We start from the raw sequence: 20596 nt of genomic DNA, 5'->3' as shown, positions 1-20596 counted from the left end.
CATAGGTAAAACATGTCTTTGTTACAACATATCATTGGATTCTCACCTAGTCATCTGGTTTTTTTTCAATACATTCCAATTATCAATTTTATACGACAGACTATTGCATGAAAAATAAAGTACTAAACCTTGGAATGGAAACTCGAACATTGGATGATTTGTACTTCCCGCTAGGGGAGGTAAATTTATTTCCATTGTTTGTTTCTATGTATGTATGTATGTATGTATGTATGTATGTATGTATGTATGTATGTATGTATGTATGTATGTATGTATGTATGTATGTATGTATGTATGTATGTATGTATGTATGTATGTATGTATGTATGTGTGTATGTGCGTGCGTGTATATATATATATATATATATATATATATATATATATATATATATATATATATATATATATATATGTGTGTGTGTGTGTGTGTGTGTGTGTGTGTGTGTCATGGACACGGTATCGATAAGAATATACTACATCAATATTCTTATGAAACATGATACAAATCTCTCTCAAGGGAATGGTAAAGTGATCAGGGTTTGGTAAACACATATGCACATATGTGTATATTATCTGTATCACTGTCAGAGAATACAGCATAATGTAAGCTAATATATCACACTACACTACCTGTATCGCGATGACAGGTTGACACAATCAGTAAGGTAAATGGAGATTCCTCACCCCCTGGCCTTCGGCTGATAAGCCTTACATGACAAATGTATCAATCTTTGCAAAGTCATCATAAATGTGGATTGTCCTTCTCATTAGTTGGGGGGGGGGGGGGGTTCACGAAATGAAAATTATTTTGTGTTCGATGGAATTCTTGACTCTATAAATAGTGCACGCGTCATGAAAGAAAAAGAACATGATTATGATATCAGTTTTGATGCCTGCGATGCCGAGTCATGCAAATGCTTTCAAGCGTAGAATAATAGCCACATTGTCTGAGAATTCAAGTTGGAATCAGTGCGAGTTCATTGAGGTCAACAACACAACCAATATATTGACATGCAAATTATTGTTTACGCAAATGTGTACCAGTTGGTGCGGCGCTGCCCTCAGATATCCTACCTGTGTGTATGTTCATGTCAAACACTCTCACTGTGTTGATTTATGAGGTTACCAAAGTCAATAACATGACAATCATAGATTTGTTTTGCAAAGAAAACTTGCCAAAATCTTTCTCAAAAAGAAAATTTTACAATTTTAACAAATGTTTACAGTGAAATTGCTCTAATATGATATAGTTTCTAGTAAGTAAAGTATTCGTTTTTGTAGTGGACACGTACACGACATGCGCATATGCAGGTCATTTCGTGTATATTATTCAAATCTTTGACATAGTTTTAGCAGGTTATCAATCAAGCACGGACAGCTATCGAACTCCTTTCATTTAAAACACACAACGGTGACTAAACAACGATTCAGTTGGCTTGTTGTACTGCTGAGCTGAGGTTGTAAGGTGTACATGTACTTCCAGAACAACAATTGGACATAATTATGGAAGACGACCCTGTAAGTTTAACGCAGGTGCCCCTGAAACCCACAGACGTGACGACGGGGGAGAAGGGCGATGAAGGTTCACAGAAAGTTCACAAACATCGTAAGCGGAGAAACATCTTAATCGGTATCGCTATTTGTCTCTGTATTGGCCTGGTAGTCGGTGTTTTTGTTGCGTCGACGTACGTCAAAGTTGGAAATGTGTCGATGACTTTGATCATAGTATTGGCACTTCTGGTTTTAATGGTTCCGGCACTTCTGTGCACGCTGACGACGTGGATACGAACAAAGTGTAGAAAAGACGACGGTCAAGAGAACGTGTACTCAAGGGTAAGGAATGACGCCCATAACAAGGACACATGTTATCAGCTTGATATTTGCATTTACTCGCAGTGAAGGTTGTTTATACAGCTTCAGGTGAAAATGTTTATGTGTGCTGTATTGTTATGACTGAGAACGAAGAGGATTATTATTTTACAGTTTTCCCTGAGACATGATGACCTCAAGGAGGACCGAGCCGTCAGAAGAAAGTGTGCATCCACACTCTTATAGTCAGCAACGTGTTTGATTCATTAGCGCGCGGGTCACACGGTAAATTGTCGTCCTATTGGTTATTTACGACGTTAATTTGACTATTATCCGATGTCAGATTTCGGTACTGCGCCATCAACGTCACCTTCACATTCTACTTTATGTCATGAGGGGGCGGCGGGGGCTCTTGAACCATGGCCATCGGACAAGGCTATGGTACAATACATGTAATTGCCAAAACTATTATACGGGTATACATATGCAGATAATTAGTAGGATCCAGACTGCACAGATGGATGTAAGGATATGGAACAAATACTCACCGTTATAGTTACTGATGAAGACTGCCAATCAAGTATACTAAAAACACCTGTTATTCTGCAATTTTGTAGTAATCTCTCAATTCACTGAGGAGGAACATGACTTACAGGACTCATGCAACATATAAGTGTTTGATGTACTTGAATGATTTGGCACCTCCCATATATTTCATATTGTGGCGCTAGCGGCGCACTCTAAATAAACGTTTATATTACGGCAACGTGGCCTCATGTTGGTGTTATTGTTATTGTTATTGTTATTGTTATTGTTATTGTTATTGTTATTGTTATTGTTCTTGTCGCCGCCGTCGTCGTCGTCGTCGTCGTCGTCGGCTGCGTTGTTGTTGTTTGTATTTGTGTTTGTGTTGTTTGTGTTGTTGTAATCCTTTTGCAACATTCTTGGCAGCAGTAAAAATACTTAGAAGCACTCCGAATACATGTATTTACCAACCTCCGAAATTCAAGCTATATATGAAACTCAGAGTCAAAGGAGTCCAGTGAAAAAAACACAGTTTTCTAAAAATAACATACATGTACTTCTAAAAAAATCCCGATTACTTTTTTCGAGAGTTCGTTCTTTGTTCTCCGATATCACAAAATATTGCTCTGGGGGAAGACACAAACGGGAAAAGACAATTATGTCAAATTTGATAGGATTATAAGGGAATAGTGCAGAAAATACGTTTTTGGCCTTTTTCTCCAAATATTTTTTTTATAGATAGGCCCTTGCTATGACACTCGATATGTAAACGAGTACCTAGGTAATCATCCATTTCCCATTAATTCTTCTATAACTACCTAGAATAACACATGACACTAATGTTCGTCATGTCAATAAATAATATAAGATGTCAAAGCCCTTCACAGTCAGAGTATGTATGGGGAAGTTAGCATCACTTTAATATATCAACAACTTAAAACTCTATGTTATTGAGTTAAACAAACTTTATGTCACGACTTCGATTCCATTCACAGCTGCTTGAGCGAGACCCAGATGACGTGTTTTTCTCGACATAATCTAGGCACATCTGGACACTCGCAATTTTCATGAAGTTCATATTCTGAGCTTTCAGGAAAGGTATGATAACTTGCCCCCCCCCCCCCCCCATGGTACCGACAGCCATTTTTGGAAGTCTGGCATATGGACTAAATATCTTAAACCAGGTATATGCAATATAGCTCGCAAAACAAATAGCTTGGCGCATAAATACATGGGATTCTACCATCACCACAACCACCATCATCATGGTACAGGTAACCACTGTGAAGGTATCCAAAGCCCATGATATTCATGCCAAAATGTAAATTTCACATGTTTTTCTATTTTTCTGCTTAATTAAGAAAAGTCAAATTCCAGGGTATACGATGCAATCTCTAAATGCACGCAATCTTACCAAATAGAACGCTAGGTCTCGTAGTTACACACCATTTGTTTTCTTAGGCAATCTGAACCTATTTACGAACTGGCCAACATCCACCTTCGGTACACACACTGGCAGAGGTTATACATTCCATTGAAGCCATGCAAGAGAATTTATATTTTAAACATTCATCGCTGACACACTTGTGTTCGTTTCATAAAGAAAAAAATGAATCAATCTAATCACCGCCAATAAGGCAATGATATTTCAAAGATATATCTTTATTTAACGATGTCATACATTTTATAATCACATTATCTGTGTTAATTATTAACTTCCTTATACAAGGCTCACATATCACTAATATTGACTCGACGGTATCAGTTGACCTTTGAGTCCAAAATGATGTTGTGAAACGTCAACAGGTGGTTTCGTAAAAAAACAGTCTTCTTGACTGTTTGGTCTGAGATGATGAAGAATCTATAAGGTTTTCGTGGGCTTTATGATATAGAAGGGAAGCTACTAGACACAGAGGTAAGTTCGTATTTATTTGAAAAGTATGGACAGCGTTTCTGGTTTGTACAGTCGCTGTTCTGTAAGATCCGCATACACCACCAGGAGATAGCCATCCAACAATATGTTCAAAGTTCACCGGGGAATTTACCTGCAACGTTTTTTAACACAGGGAGTAACGTATTAGTACCAAATTTGATGACCCAGAATTGGTGGAACTGTTTTTACCAATGACAAAGATCATGAGAGTACTGATCATATACATATATATTCACTACTCAGTCTGTTCGTTTGTTCCGGGTTACATAAAAAACATTCAACTTGAATTGTCGTAAAAAGTCCTACGTGATGTATCCGGGGTTACCTTTTTAAAATTTTTTTTTTTTTAAATTACCTTTAGATATAAATTTATAAAAGGCAGCCATAACAAAGCAATTACATGAAATCTTCAAACGAGCCATTTTGTATTTATTATGTAATAGTGTATTTTCCGGATACAGAAATGTACATACCACGTGAGTAGATATGTTGCTTCGATAGATTGTCCTACTTGTAGCGGAAATATAAAACAATGCATTTACTTTGACGTGAACCCCAGCTGTTACAAAAAATATGATGATTCACCATATTTGAAACATATTGAAAATGATAAGATAAGATAATATAAGATATATGATAGGATATAACTTTAATACAACTGTATAGAAAATTGACAATTCTATTTGGGTACATAAGTGTAATAAATGGAAGTACAATGAAATAGGCTAATGTTATAAGTATATAAGTAAAAAGATTTTCTTGATTAATATTTCACAATTTTTGTAGTTTTAAACATATTCTCGCCCAGTATATCTGAAGAAACACCTTGTTTACTATTTCGTATGTCATTAGAAATAGCAGAAACTGTATGTGACAGACACATTTTTTCATCTTTGAAACTACAATGTGGGTAGCTAAGGACAACATTTCGTTCTGCTGACTCATTCCAAATGGAAATGAAATTTATACGAGTAAGGTCTAAAATTGTTTGGTTCCGGTTACGAGACCCCACCTACTCATGAGATTTTCAAGGCGACCCTAAACCCCCGCTTTTATTACGTATTCGAGAAACATATTTAAAACCGAATTGTGAAGTCTCGCAAGAAATAGTGGATGCGGAAAATGACACCTACTTAAAGTGACAATGTAAAACTGTTCTTTCAATCTGTAATGGCTGTACATCTGATCAGAAGAAACCAATAACACAGAGACCATATGGAAAACAACGGAAAACGTAACTACCTGAACTAGACACTCACGTATATGAAAAAATATATATGCAAAAGAAATGAAATAAAAAAAAGCTACCTACCCCACCTATTCTAAAATTGAGCCTAATCGGAACTAAAAAAATTTTGTTAGGCCTAAAAGAGCGTTATGTATGCTAACCGTAATATTGTAAGTATATTATACCATACCATGTTATGTATGTGTATGTGTATGTTAAGATTTAAGTGAACGATCAAAACGTTTGACATCTAAAATGTTGACAATAATCCTTTTTAAAGCTTGCATACATTTATAAATCAGTAATCCTATGACATTTAGATTATCTATCTGTGAATTAACGATTAGTATGCATATCTCTTTTGAGATCTCATAACTATCAATATTACAATTCTGGTGATCATTATACGAGTAAATGTAACCCACAGGTCAACCCGTATGTCGACACCTCCAAGCAATGCCGACTATATCAACCCGAATCAATGTACTTTAAATTAGTCAGACCTCTTCCCCCCCCCTCCTCCTCATCGTCATCATCATCATCATCATCATCGTCATCATCATCATCATCATCATCATCATCATCGTCATCGTCATCGTCATCGTCATCGTCATCGTCATCGTCATCTAAGTGTGTATCATTTCATAATACTGAACACTTTGATGTGTACTTTTTTTCATTGTGATTTCTTTTCTAACAGACTGTTCTAGCATGGATGAAATTCCCAACTTTTGGACCATTCAACTAAAAACTTCTTCGTGTAAAACCCTATATCGCAGTGTGTCTCCAGTGAATCTAGACTAATCTGCCAAAATGGACACAGAAAGGAGAACCTCTGCTCAGAGACAAAACTCTGCTCGACATAGGATCAACCGACAATATTTCCCACGAAGTAATATAGCATTATGTGTGTCTTGCATCTTTATGGTTATCGTTTTTGCAGTCTTTGCCATTCTGACGGTTTTCTACCCCGTAATAGGCTGGATGCTGGCATTTCCACTAGTGTTCATATTTCTAATCGTCGTTCGACATCTTACGGCTTGTATTGCCGGGGAGGCGAGGGTAGGCCGCACCGAGCTTGAGAGGAGTTACCATGGGGAAACAGAGGATAACACAACAACTGCTACAGATCAGCCGCCCTCCTACGAGGATGTCATATCAGGGACACAGAATAATGTTAACACTGAAAATAACCATGAACAATTGCCGTCCAGTGAAAATGGGTCCGGAGTTCCAGCTACAATGTAAGTATTAAAAGTAGTCACCCCGGCTTAAATCCTATAGTGCTATATAGTGCAAACATATAAAAACTGTTATGATTCAAAACGGGTAACTGATAAGCAATTTTACAAGTCATTAGCACACTCTCTTCCTAAATAATAATGATATTTACAGTTGTTTCTCAAGTACATGTCGAACCCGTGCTGTTTCAATCTAGGTTCAAGCTAGATGGGTCATTTCTAATTTTTTATCGATAACATTATTGAGGATTAAGATAACATAAACTATGAACTGCCAATCTGAACAGTGCAATGTACCGTAGTCCAATTCTCAACCTATTTCTCTTTATCTCACCCTTTGTTTCTGTCTCTATATCTCTCACCTGTCAATGTGATGTGTGCGTGTCTGTCTGTCTGTCTGTCTGTCTGTCTGTCTGTCTGTCTGTCTGTATGTATGTATGTATGTATGTATGTCTCCACTGTCGCTCTGTCTCTGTCTGACGGTGTCTATCAGTCCAGAGTATCAGTCTGTTTCTATATGTCTTTGTCCCGAGTCTGTCTGTCTGTCTGTCTGTCTGTCTGTCTGTCTGTCTTCTGTCTTCCGTCCTCTCTGTGTCTATGTGTCTCTGTGTCTGTGTCTGTGTCTATGTCTATCTCTGTCTCTATCTCTCTCTGTCTATCTCTGCCTGTCTGTCTGTCTGTCTGTCTGTCTCTCTCTCTCTCTCTCTCTCTCTCTCTCTCTCTCTCTCTCTCTCTCTCTCTCTCTCTCTCTCTCTCTCATTCTCCCTCGGTTACACTTTTTAAAATTATCTAAGATAAGGGAGACTTCATTAATTACAAGGGAATCAAGCATGGTCCGTCGTACATTTTGATGTGACCCCTCCTTGACTCCGTTTTCTAAGAATTGACCCTCACTCAATTTGATGACTTTCCTCCAATGGTAAAATATTTCATGAACATTCATTTGGATTTCATTGCATTTGTTTAAAAATCTGACCCCACCCCTACTTGTGATTACTGAACTTACTGATATAAGACACTATTTCTACTTTCTTTCCAGATGTTACATAAATGAAAACTATGAACCAGACCTTGATGAACCCCCACCCCCAACATACGAAGAAGCGTTGAGACTTAAAGAACTACAAGAACTTGAACTCAGCAATAGTAACCGTAACACTGAAAACTAAGTATTAGGCTGTGCGGTTTAAAAAATCTTCAATAACTACTTCACCGCCCTTGAAGAATCCGGCAACCCCACTTTGACTGTTTATTAATCTTTTTTTTTCGGTATCAATCCGTGAATATATCACGTGGTGATCATGTGACATACACATAGTCCAATACTATTGCAGGATACCACAACCGGTGCTCAATTATATATACAACGCCTTGCAGGTTACTGTTCACTGACTCTGTTTGATACAACCACGCATAAACCAATTAGGAAGCTGCACATGAATACGGTTTTTTGCTACATCTTGTCTAAATGAAAGGAATTACGCGGTTGCCATGCAGATATCAAATATAGACATCAAGAGACAAAACATTGGTGCCCGTGTGTCTGTGTCCAGTTACAGTAGTTTTTAAATAGTTTATTTCATTTAGACTAAATTCTTAAAATGTTTCAAGAAATGGCGACCTGGCTATTTTAAAGTGTAGAATGTGCAGTTTCTTATTGGGTTCTACACGGTTGTATCTAAAAGAGTCGGTGAACAGTCACCTGAAACGTACGCGCTGTCATGGTATAATGTACTTTAACAGGGAGAACTAATCGGCGTACTGCACCGTACTTGATTTTGCCGAACATAGAGACAGTCTATTGTAACATTATGCTTTCATATCATAAACCAAAGCCAAAGATATTATTACAAGTTTAATTAAACGTTTTTAAAAAAATTATTTCGGTTTAAACGGTTATACGCCGTCGGACCGGATGTGCATACTATAGGTATATCACATACGAACTGCATATAAATAGTCCTATAATGAATTTATTACCCCAACGAACTATGTATTTACATATTTAGATGAAATCCTGAAATATTAGCTCTATAACTCTGATAAACTCACTGGTAGTGATTTGTCAATGAAGCATCAGTACTATATCGACAATTCGCAGTAGTCTGTATTAAATCACGCACAGGCCAAGTTATTTTCTTTGAACAGAAAATATGGATTACAAGTATATACCCTAGTCGTTCTACGACATGTCAATCCGTGTCAACGACACTATTTATGTGGTGTTCGTGATTCAAAACAGAAAATTCATTATTTTTCGTAGATGATGCCCTTGGAGGTATAATTAATATCATTTCCCAACATTTTTCTTCGTTCAGTCGGAATATATTCGTGACCTAATGGTTTATCACTACGAGTCTAGCGATTCGGCCCCTTAGGTCATTTGTATTTTCCTCATGGCTGAAAGAAGCAAAAGATTTGGGAATAATTTCTAATTGTTTCTTCCTGGGATATCTTGGGATGTCCACGGTTTTTTTTATTCAGTATAGACTGACAAAATGGTTGTCTGCTCATTACTCCTGTCAATTTTGTTTCAAATTTAGAGTTGATGGAATGCCTTTGCATCAAGCAATGTTTTTGTATATTTTTCGTTGGTGAAAATATAACTCTCCTACCATGACTATATATTTTATAAACTTACAATGTTGTATAAATTATTTGTTTATTTTTTAATTCATTAAAACATCAAAATAAATCGATATTTGGTTTTCAATACCTAAACATCTGTGCGTGACAACACTTTGTTACATTCGCTAGCTGTCCATGCTATTCATAATGTGATACCGTAACTCTTGCAATTATTAATTCATTTTCAATTAATTTTTTTTTAAAATTCAGCTCAAGATAATGTTGGATTCGAAATGATTCAAACAAACTTGATGAGCTAGTCACTTCACCGTTGGTGGCGGTATCAGCTCATCAGAACATTATCAAGTTCGTCCTTAGACTGATGTGTGAGGGCGCCACGTCACGGCGTACCTTACAGGCTAGTTCGTCCCCATCTTGATAAAGGGTTTGAACCCACCAGACATTGTCGTAAGTGGCCACCACGGTCTTCTTTACGGTTTGACGTTATCTCACGTGCTCTCCCTCGATAGTTTTCGTTGCCAATTGGGTCAACGGAAAAATATGTCTAGCTTGCGAGAATGAACAGTTATTGGCACACATTAGTACAGGTGTCATTGAATTCGGAGCAACGCAGGTATTTCTCTCGATACTTCTGTTGATTCTTACTCGGAACCCCGAATCACATCATCACGTACAGTCACTGAAATCATATTACAAGTTCAAGTGTGACTTCTAGGTGCATTATCGGAATTCACAGTAACTGTTTGTAAAACACAATAAACGAAAAGAAATGTCACATATATGGATTATGGTGGCAATGCTATATACTGGTGACCCCTTTAATGAAATCTTTCACTTGGATGTTATTTACAAGTATAGTAGCCACATCATCCACATGCAACAATTGTACCCGTTCTGTTGTGACTGTCGATACTGTAGTTTCTTCTGCTTTACTAGATTCACAATCAGTGATATAGAGAGTAATACTGTAATATGTATGCTAACCGCATTTTGAATGCTAGCTATACTATAGCGCTAAGGTGTCAACGCAGTTATGAACATTGCAAAGTACCCTGGCCATCCTAAGTTCCGAAAGTGCGCGTCTAAGTCATTTTTTTGCAGTGCTCGTGTCTAAAAGTTCAAATCCCATTATTTCCCCCACTTTTTTCTTGAATAAGTTATGCAGGTATATAGTATGGTTGTTTTATACTCCAGTATATTTCCTTCATTCTGCCGGAATTAAAAAAACAACAATATTCGTGCTATACGGGTTCTGTTACTAGTAGCCGAAGCCCCAAGGTTTATGCTACTCGTCGATCATGATAGTTTCCTCGGCTGCAAAGAATAAAAACATTGAGAAATGTAGCGCAGTGGTTAGCGTAGTCGTTAGCGCTCAGGATTAGCAGTCGGGAGGTCATGGATTCAAATCCCACTGGAAACTGGTGATTTTTCTGTGACCAACCCAAGGTAAGCGTTCTACAGACTTGATGGGTAGCCTGTATAACTCATCCGTGTCTCATAGATCACTCACACAAGACGAGTGCGACTTTTGAGGACTCCTAGAGTAATGACTCGAAAAGTCGGGGACGATTACTCACACGGAGCCTACAGGTGCTATGTTTGCCCGGTCTGAGTGATTCCAGGTTAGACTGTGGACTGACTGGGAAATTCTTGACACTTCCACGGCAACGTGATGCCCTGTCACGTAGTCCCAAACCCGAATCCGGGAACTCTGTAGAATTGTGTGTGATTGTGTGTATATGTCTGCACAAAAGAAAATCGCTGGGACTGCATTATGAAGAAAAGAACCATCTTATACCGATCAAGTTTGTCTGCACCCTTGAATCGACTACAGTGCATACATGTTTCCCCATTACTCATCAGTCTAGTTGTCAACTTATCACTGACACCCCCATTCATCATATTAACAATTTATATCAGCAACACTGCATCCGATGGTATCTATAATATGCCAATCACGATACACAGGTGTGAAGTACGTTGACCCTGACCTATAATAACACACTTTATCATCAAAATTTTATCAGGTTGGGTTCAAGAGCTTATTGATTGAGGTGACATTCAAGTTGATGAAGTGGATGTTAACCACAACCTAAATTACACGTGGGCGAAGAATTAAACGGTTGGTGGGGATGATGTGAAATCTATATCGTGGTGATCGTACGTCGTCCTTGATGCACTTGGAATAAATTACCATGGTAACTGATCATGATACAGATATACTGAATAAAATACACTAGTACAATTTACTATAAATTCCAAAACTTAAAAGACACGTGCGTGACATCATCCTTTGATTCTCTGCAACACTCTTCCTTTGAATCTATCAAACACCCACTAACCATACCGGAGATCCAATGACCACTTAAACCATTCATCATTTTCAAGGGGTGTCATTTGTAAATCGCGGGCCACTTCATTACATTCTCACGCGAACTGTAAGTGGTCAGTAGTCGACCAACGTATCATTATACCAACTGAATAGCATATAGACACTCACTTTACGACTTTATAACTCCCATTATTGCCTGTCGAGAGTGGTTTGAAAAATTGGAAAGTCAGTCAAGAACGAAGGTAAGTAAACTGGGCCATGGCCCCTACTAGTATTATCTTGACAAGTAAAATGGCTTCTTACCACGTGCTTCGACAGTGTATTTGGCGTGGGGATCTGCAGCATATCATACTAGATACATTTTCAGCGTTTTACTTCACGCATGGAGGTAGATTCTAAAATCGAATGGCTCGTTTTAATAATTGGTTAGCGGAATTGCAGGCCGTGCCTTGTAATACTGCGCTTAACTTGACTTGAATGAGTCAGCTAATCTGGTTTTGAGGAGTTTGAATACATGGGTTTTTGCACATACTTTCAAGCACATCGACATGGCTTACTTTAAGTGGAGTCATTAATATCCCCTTTTCATATGTAAAGTTATCACGTCGACATCACTGCTACCCACTTACCCTTACATACTATGCTATGGTTGTAAAATTGGCAATCGTTCAACCATAGAAAGTGGACTACTTTTTGAACAATCCCATGGAGGTGACGATTCGGTTGTAGTGAATAACATGTTTTATGTTGGATACTTGCCACCAAGAGTGTTTATCTGTATTGCATCATCCCGACGCCACGGTAACTTATATATCACTCGGCCGTGCTTTACGAAGCTGAACTTTGCGAGGTGAGAGTCAAGCCTGGGGAGGGAAGGGGAGGGGTAGGGTGTTCGCGTCATTGACCAGAACCTGTGGTTTATTGATATGGTGTGTGGTACTCTTGCCAAGTGGGACAAGATACACTATGGATGAACAAATGACTGTTAGAGTAATATTGGTGACGTTGGAGGGAACGTGTATATTGCTTTGTGACGAGGGATGGGACGAGGGGGGTTATCCTGCTTTGAAAAAAAATTGAAATGGGGTGGGTGCGGGGTCATTATTGTTTGGATTGTGACGGAAGAATAATTCATTTCTACAATGTCATGACCTTGTCTGAACTGTGGTATTTGTTCTTGTCCAAATTTGTTACCAGTGTTATCTAATATTACTTCATAATTCACCTGGAGTGACGTTGAAACCCATGTATGTTTTACTTAACACACTAGTTACTTACATGTCATGTAAATATTAAACTTTTTCATTTCTTCACTTATGTTGCACTCTTCAGTATGGCGTGATATACACTATGGAATGAAATGAAGTATTGATTGTGAAATAGCCGACGTAATTAAATAACAGGCTATGGATAACCTAACAATTACCTTAAATAGAACCAAAAATCTTTCTGAACTGGGGGGGGGGGCGACTCCGCTAGGACCCGCTCGCCCTCATATGAATGGGAGGCACTCAGATACAATAGTATTTTACTGTCAATAGTAATTTTGTAATCAATTACAACACATGCTATGTTGAGTGTATATATATAATTCGCAGACTTGCAATATATTATTTTTTTTCAGTTTATTGATGAACTGACAACATTTTCATACTATCCAAACACATCAATAGATATATATATCCACACGCAGACTAAATGGCTAGAGATAAACACATAAACGTGTGATTATGTCATTTTTCTCACCATTTCACATATCACAGATGTCAATATATCAGTAATCATTTTCTCATTACCTTTGATCAACCGCCGACAGTATTTCCGTTAGGCTACACTAACGTGATAACTACAACTTTTTCAGATACTGGAGTGACTTTAAATTGACCCCTCCCATTCCATCATGACCTCAGTTTGAACCCTCTCTCATTCCTCTATTCTTCCATGACCTTAGATTGACCTCAATCCCTCCTCCATGAGATTTTTCGTTAACTTTAATGCAAAGTGGTGTTATGAAAGATAATATTGAAAAACAATCTGTCTTCGCAAAGTATAATTATTAATAAGCGTCCAAGGTCAACTTAGATTCAGTAATCGTATTAATTCTTTAATAATGAAATCATGTTTGCTGACAGCATGTCTTACTATACCATAAGTTAATAAACAATGTATGTAAAACAAGCACGATTCATTGATGTCATAATTCGCACGATATTCTAATGAAATGCCTTTGTTCATGTACATGACTTGCTTCCCCCATGTTGTTATAGGTAGTATACATCGCTTTTAGTTTTATTCAACAAGGTTCACCACAAGTTCATCAAATGACACAAATTTTAATCACACTGCGAGTCGTCGTCAGAATTTGACAGGAAGCTATTTCTCGTCTTTCGTTCGTCTTTTCTAGGCTCACATAGTCAATAAAAGTCAGGGTACAGTGTTTTCAGCACTGTTTCATTTATGGGAAGGTGCTTTAAAATGATTATTATGGATTAGCCATTGTAGTCATATGCTGCTAACATTAATAGACTAAAAATCGACCAAACAACATGTTGACAACTAATAAGGCCATGTTTACGTTTTAATCCATTGTAAGTGAACACCGATGTTTTCAGTGATCAGGGTCGCTCGTAGTGCGAGAATTTGGCAATGGGAACGCACGGTTTGCTTTTCTACTCACATGTGAGGGTACAATGGGAGTCTTCAATTTGTTTTATACTTTGAAAATCTACATTGCAGAATAAGATTTATTTCTAAACTATAGATTAAGTGTTGTAACCCTGATCTTGGCCAATATTCTCCTTCAACCTGCTATAAAAAAAAACACCCACCATTATCGGTATTTTCTTGGAAGAGACGGAGAAATAAAATGATTTGATAATCTTGTCTGAAAATTCATCATTCATATTTAATACTTTACTGAGTTTAATATTCAAATGACCTTCAAAATTACCGGGTAATAACTCAATACTGTCACAGACTGTGTTCGGATTTCGAGTACTGAGTACAGTGAAACTATAGGCTGGCTGCGTATATGTCAATCATTATCGAAAGTGTCACTAAATAACATATGTAGGTCGTTTAATTTACCTTTAGATAAAGGTACGACGTCTACTGCCACTTTATAAATCAAGAGGTAGTCAATTTACCGACAGCTCACGATAAATGCCGATGAATAACGAGTACATGTATCTCAATACTCCCACGCGCATCACTTACTAATCACGTGACAAGTTTCACATATGTACACAAAAGCATTTTACGGGCTGTAAAAGCAGACATGTATGATCTCGTTACAGGTTCCTCTGGCCAACTGTATCACTTGACCACCCGGTATTTGGAGGAGGAACTCGCTTAAACCGAAAATGGAAAAGCAGAAACTTCACGACATCAAGCAATGGCTCAGCGAAATACCAGAGGGACAATTGTTCGAAAACATGACGGCATTTCCTACGGAGATGGGAAGGAACTCGAAGTGTTACACAGGGGCTAGTACGAGTGCTGTCTTACCAAACAAATACACAGCCAACAGGGACACAATTCTACCCGAACAGGGAAGAATAACAAAGTACAAATATTACGGCCTATCAGCTTTTTGTTTCGGACTACTTTTGTCGTTAAATGGAATTGTCATGACACCCCTCGGTTTCAAAGGCTATGCATACTGGGATTATTATCCGTTTGAGATATTTGGACCAATATTCCTCGTTCTCGGGACAATATGTTTACTATTGACTTCATTCTTTTACTGCAAGCGTAGAAAACTGATACACCAGACGACCGTGTTCAAGAATTCGGCATCTGTACGGACCAGTGTTGTTAAAACTCGTAGTACGGCTAGCAGTACGAATAAACAAGAACGTAACAGTTACAAACGTGGAGGTATTTTTACACTGTGTTTTGGTATTTTGCTGTTGGCTAACGGCGTGGCGATGACATTTCTCGGAGTGGATGAGACAGACTCCGACAAATACTACCAGTTTGAGATATTTGGCCCTACCTTATTGATATTCGGGGCAACTTGTGTCATTCTGTCTCTGTTTCTATTTCATAACATGAGAAATGTAGCCGTGTATGGACGTTTCGATTTCAACCTCGGGAAACATCCATCGGAGAGGAAAACAAAATCTAGGAAGCATAATAACAATGCAAAAGTACTGGTGACGCCTTCTGATGGTGTGGAAATTGCCCTTTTTCAAGACGTCGGTGTGAAGTCTTCCAATGGCGAGAACGGGACTTCCAAGCCAGAGAGCCTTGCGAGCTCCTATATTTGGATGAAGATTGATGACAGGGTGCTGTGACCTGACCTAAATCTAAAGGGTAAGTGACAAATTGTTTTACTAGGTCATCATAACCTTGATGCTGAACTTTACAGGTACCTTGAACCATGCTGATAAATTAGTTGTGACAGAACATGTAATAGACCTTCCTTAAAAGAAACCAGGTTCATCTCAAGACGATTTGTGTCTTCATAATTTGTATAAGTTTAAACATGTACCTTGGTATATATAGCAGTACACATTAAATGAACAAAGTTGGCATTACTAGTGAAACTAGAACACTAACACGAACTGAGATATGAAAAGTGTTTCCATGTATAGAAACGATGTCACTGCCTTTAAAGAGTAAGGTCATGAGGTCACTTAAGGACACGTGATCAAAACAATAACATTCGTTCAGCACGCTCGTTTGTTGATGTTCATCACGGTCGCCACACGTGATTATTGCTTTCCGAGTCTGTGCTAATAAAGAACACAAGAAATGCACTTCACGAGTGAAGGGTGTTATCGGTTGGATCGGAAATGTCACGAAATATACTGTGTTTACTCGTGTACTCCCAGTGATTTTGGCAGAGTGCCAAGTTGTAACGTGGTTGTAACGTGCTGTAATTTAATGCACACATTATACTGGAAAAGTGCCATTTTGGCACACTTTCATCTCGACAGTTACTATACAACAACAAAACAAGTTTACATTGTTTTGAAAGTTTCAGATATAAACAAAGTAATTTGGTGATAACGCACGTACATTTATGGTTTTCTGTATACATCGGCTCATGAAATCATATAATTAATGTATACAGTTTTTGGAGCCAAAATACTTTTCACAACACGATCACGACTATTATATTCTTGCGCAATTGTACGTGGGTGGGACTTCATCTAGTTGAGTTAGCAGAACTATGTATATACCAGCCATGTTAATCTCTATAATATTGCGTTAAATCGAATATCTTTTTGTTTATTTTGTGTTTTTAGGTCGATGTTGCAGAAGGTGGTCGGAATATTCTCTCAAAGGGGAACTACAGCAAAGGTCATAGTCACATGATTAGTTGATTAGTCTCAAACGATGACGCCATAAAGTGAATACGGTATCCTGGTCCACATTGGATGTGGGAGTTTTACAAAACGTTTCAATGCAAATACAATGGAAGTCATGTCACTGAATCACAATGTCGTTTGATTCGACAAACAATTTACAACCAAACTAGAGAGACTGACAGTCAATTAGACTGCAAGATGTTTTTATGTCTCACACAGGGTGATTGTTATGATTTACATAAAACAAAATACCGACTCTATAGTTCTCGCAACACACTGACACTGGTAGCAGGCATGCACATAAAATGATACTTTTTATCTAATTGTAAACACAAATCAACATCACTGTCAAATGAGACAAGGAAGAATCAAGCACAAAACTGTTTATTTATGTTCAAAGTGAGATAAAATGTAAACATTAATATGTGCGTGAGCGCTATCAGTGTATGTTTTCTGTTTGCGTAAACCGTCGTAACAAAAGACCTTGTGTAAAACGTCAAAGACATGATAGATGGAACTCCAAACTCTCTTTAGTTTGGTAGTAGTAACATTACGACATTGGAAATACCAATCTTGGCGGATAGACGTCAAATCGTTTACAGTTTAACAAACCACTAAGAAATATCATTAATGTTACATGTATATTATGCAAAGAACATGTAACAATTTTATTAAAATATATGTATATTATACGTCATATATTTGCAGCATGCTTTCTTATATTGCATTATTTTTTATACACATACACATACACATACACATACACATACATATATATACCTATACACATACGTACACATACACATACACATATGCATCATATACATATACATATACATATACATATACATATACATATACATATACAAAAGTGTACAAAACCTTTTCAATTGTTACTGCATTAGTTTTATATGCATATACATATACATATACATATACATATACGTAAGTGTACAATATACACTCTAACAAACATTTTGAATTGTTATCATCAAAAAGAATTGCAATATGTGATAAAGAAAAAGTGTCAATATAATCATGTAACAATTTCCAATGTGCGAATGCCTTCTACTACTAACACTTGCTTGTTGTTCTACAGTTAATAGCTTGTAACGCAAGTTTTACGTTTTCACGACATGGACAAAACTAGTCACTTTTTCACCATGATTGCGAGGACTGACACATTTCTTAGCAACAACATATGTACAGTGTATGTATTCTAAAATAACACATATTAGTGTTATAATGTGATAATGTGAATAATGTGATATTTGAAGCATAATTCTATATGATCGGCGTAGAAAACCTTGTCTGACTTACTAGATCATTTGAGAAAGCTATTTGTAAGGACGTACAAAAATACAACACTACTCAAATCTTTTATACAAAGAACTGTATAAAATAAAAAATTAACATTAAGTATATTAGACTAGAATTTGTCTCTCCTGATGATGATGATGATGATGATGTGTGTGATGTGTGTGATGATGTGTGTGTGTGTATGTATGTATGTATGTATGTATGTATGTATGTATGTATGTATGTATGTATGTGTTGTTGTATTGTATAAGAACTCATCACGACGTGACAGTCAACAAAACCACTTGTTGATTAGCACTATATCTAGAAATTGATTTAACGCGAAAAGCTGTCATGATGAAATTCAATAACCAAACTAAACAATTAAATCAATCAATTATACAAACAAACAAAACATTCAATCAATAAATCATACAAACAAGCAAGAAACTCCTACAACAAATTAATAATTAAAGGAATTAATGAAAATAAATAAATGAATAAAAGAAATTAAAGAGCGACCAATTCATGTACTGCCTACTCGGCAAAAACGCAACTTTTTTGTGTTTTTTTGTTTGCCGCCCTCAATAGTTAAGTCGAAAATATTATAATTTTTCGTTTTCACGATATGAGATAACCGTGTAATAATGAATCACCTGGCACTTGTTTACACGACATATTATCAAGGGAGATATAAGAATGGACACACTAGCTGTATAGAGAAGTCATCAACAGAGAGGTGTGGTGTGTTGGTGACCTTCTGTTTGTTAATGATCAACATATAAACTACAAAGGTGACAAAAACAATTATTTGAACAACAACAGTCTATCTGTACCCATCAATTGCAATATTCGAGTGTTTTGGAATTCAATTCTTATTACCCGAGAAAATGGTACCAATTTTAATGTTTCCTCCCTCCCTTCAGTTAGATGTACTCGTGGCTTAGTGTTGACTACTGTCGAAGTGGCAAGCTGTCTGGATCTTGAAAACCTTACATATATAACCTCCGTGTTATCTTATGAAGGTGATTATGTCGACAGTTATATATGTGCTGATTAATGATTTCCTCACTTGACGATACCTGTATTGAGTGGACACGATTCCTACCACAGTTCTCGTACCACAGGTAATAATAGTATCCATACACGTTCACTGGAAGTTACAGTTGTGAAGGACAGAATTTTCCTGTGACGATATTCTGGCGGAGTTATCTGTTCTATTGAACACGGTCTTCCGACTTGAAATAAAAGGTACAGCTGCTGAGATCAATTGTGGTATTTGAACTTCGATTTTTTTCTGGCCTTGCCATATTTACGACGTAGGGTTATTGATATTTGACAGGAGATAATATGGTACGATCATTACGTCCATGTTGACGAACGCATGATTACCATATTCGTGACATATATACCTTAGGATATGACACAACATTTTCAGTGACATTTCCGCCAAAATAACCAACGAATATGGCGGAGCAAAGTACTGATAGCGGTAACCAGCCAGTATCTATCTCCATTCCAATAGACGACGGCGTTTCGCAAGAACCGGACAATAATAGTACCAATCTCGATACCTCTTACAATACAGCAGACGACAGTGATGACAATATTAGTATACCCGAAAGTACTGACATAGAACAAGAGAACAGATCAAGAAAAGGACGATGCTCGTCCAAAGCTTGTTCTGAAGTGTGTGAACTTTCTTTTCTATGTTGCTGTTTGTTGGGTCCGCGTTTTGCGATGTTCTTCGCCGTCGTGGTCATTATCGTAATCGCCGAAGTAGTAGCAGACGATGAAAAATCTTCTTTCATACTGTTCACCGTTATCGTAGCTGTACTTTTTTTGTTCTATTGTTGTATGCTGCCATTTAACATGGTGAAACGAGATGAGACTCGGAGAAACTCACGTGGCAATTTTTGGAATCTCCGTCATCGGAGAAGTCGTCGCGGCGATCGATCCGGGAATACTGAAAACCAGACGAGCAACGAAGAAATAAGGGTGACAATAGAACACGAATTGCCGAGTTACAATGAATGGTAGGTCAAATCGTTTGAACTCAGCACCTTTTTGTAATTGAACTGAATCTAATTCAAATCATCGTAAATCAATTTCTTGACTGACTGATCGATATATTAATTAATTGTGCAAAGAGTATTCTAATTAATTTGCACGTCCTTGAAATCCAATCCAATAATTTGTTGATTTCCAGTCTATTTACATATTAATTAATTAATTAATTAATTAATTATTTATTTATTTATTTATTGTTATTTCTGTCTGTCTGTCTGTCTGTCTGTCTGTCTGTCTGTCTGTCTGTGTCTG

General features: G+C 37.3%; 1 protein-coding gene across 1 annotated transcript; it reads left to right on the top strand.

The window, feature by feature from the left end:
• The first annotated feature begins 14923 nt into the window (after nt 1-14923).
• On the top strand, nt 14924-17744 carry LOC144435798 (uncharacterized). Its single transcript, XM_078124423.1, has 2 exons — nt 14924-15974; nt 16913-17744. Exon 1 carries the CDS (start codon nt 15020-15022, stop codon nt 15953-15955), a length of 936 nt encoding a protein of 311 aa, XP_077980549.1. The 5' UTR covers nt 14924-15019; the 3' UTR covers nt 15956-15974; nt 16913-17744.
• Nucleotides 17745-20596: the final 2852 nt, after the last annotated feature.

Source organism: Glandiceps talaboti, chromosome 5 (genome assembly GCF_964340395.1).
Source record: "Glandiceps talaboti chromosome 5, keGlaTala1.1, whole genome shotgun sequence".
NCBI lineage: Eukaryota > Metazoa > Hemichordata > Enteropneusta > Spengelidae > Glandiceps > Glandiceps talaboti.
The sequence above is the reverse complement of the archived record's forward strand: the minus strand, read 5'-3'. Positions and strand labels throughout refer to the sequence as shown.

Bases quoted from the DNA above. Each gene is read 5' to 3' on its own strand.
- LOC144435798 (XM_078124423.1), top strand. From the start codon at position 15,020: ATGGAAAAGCAGAAACTTCACGACATCAAGCAATGGCTCAGCGAAATA.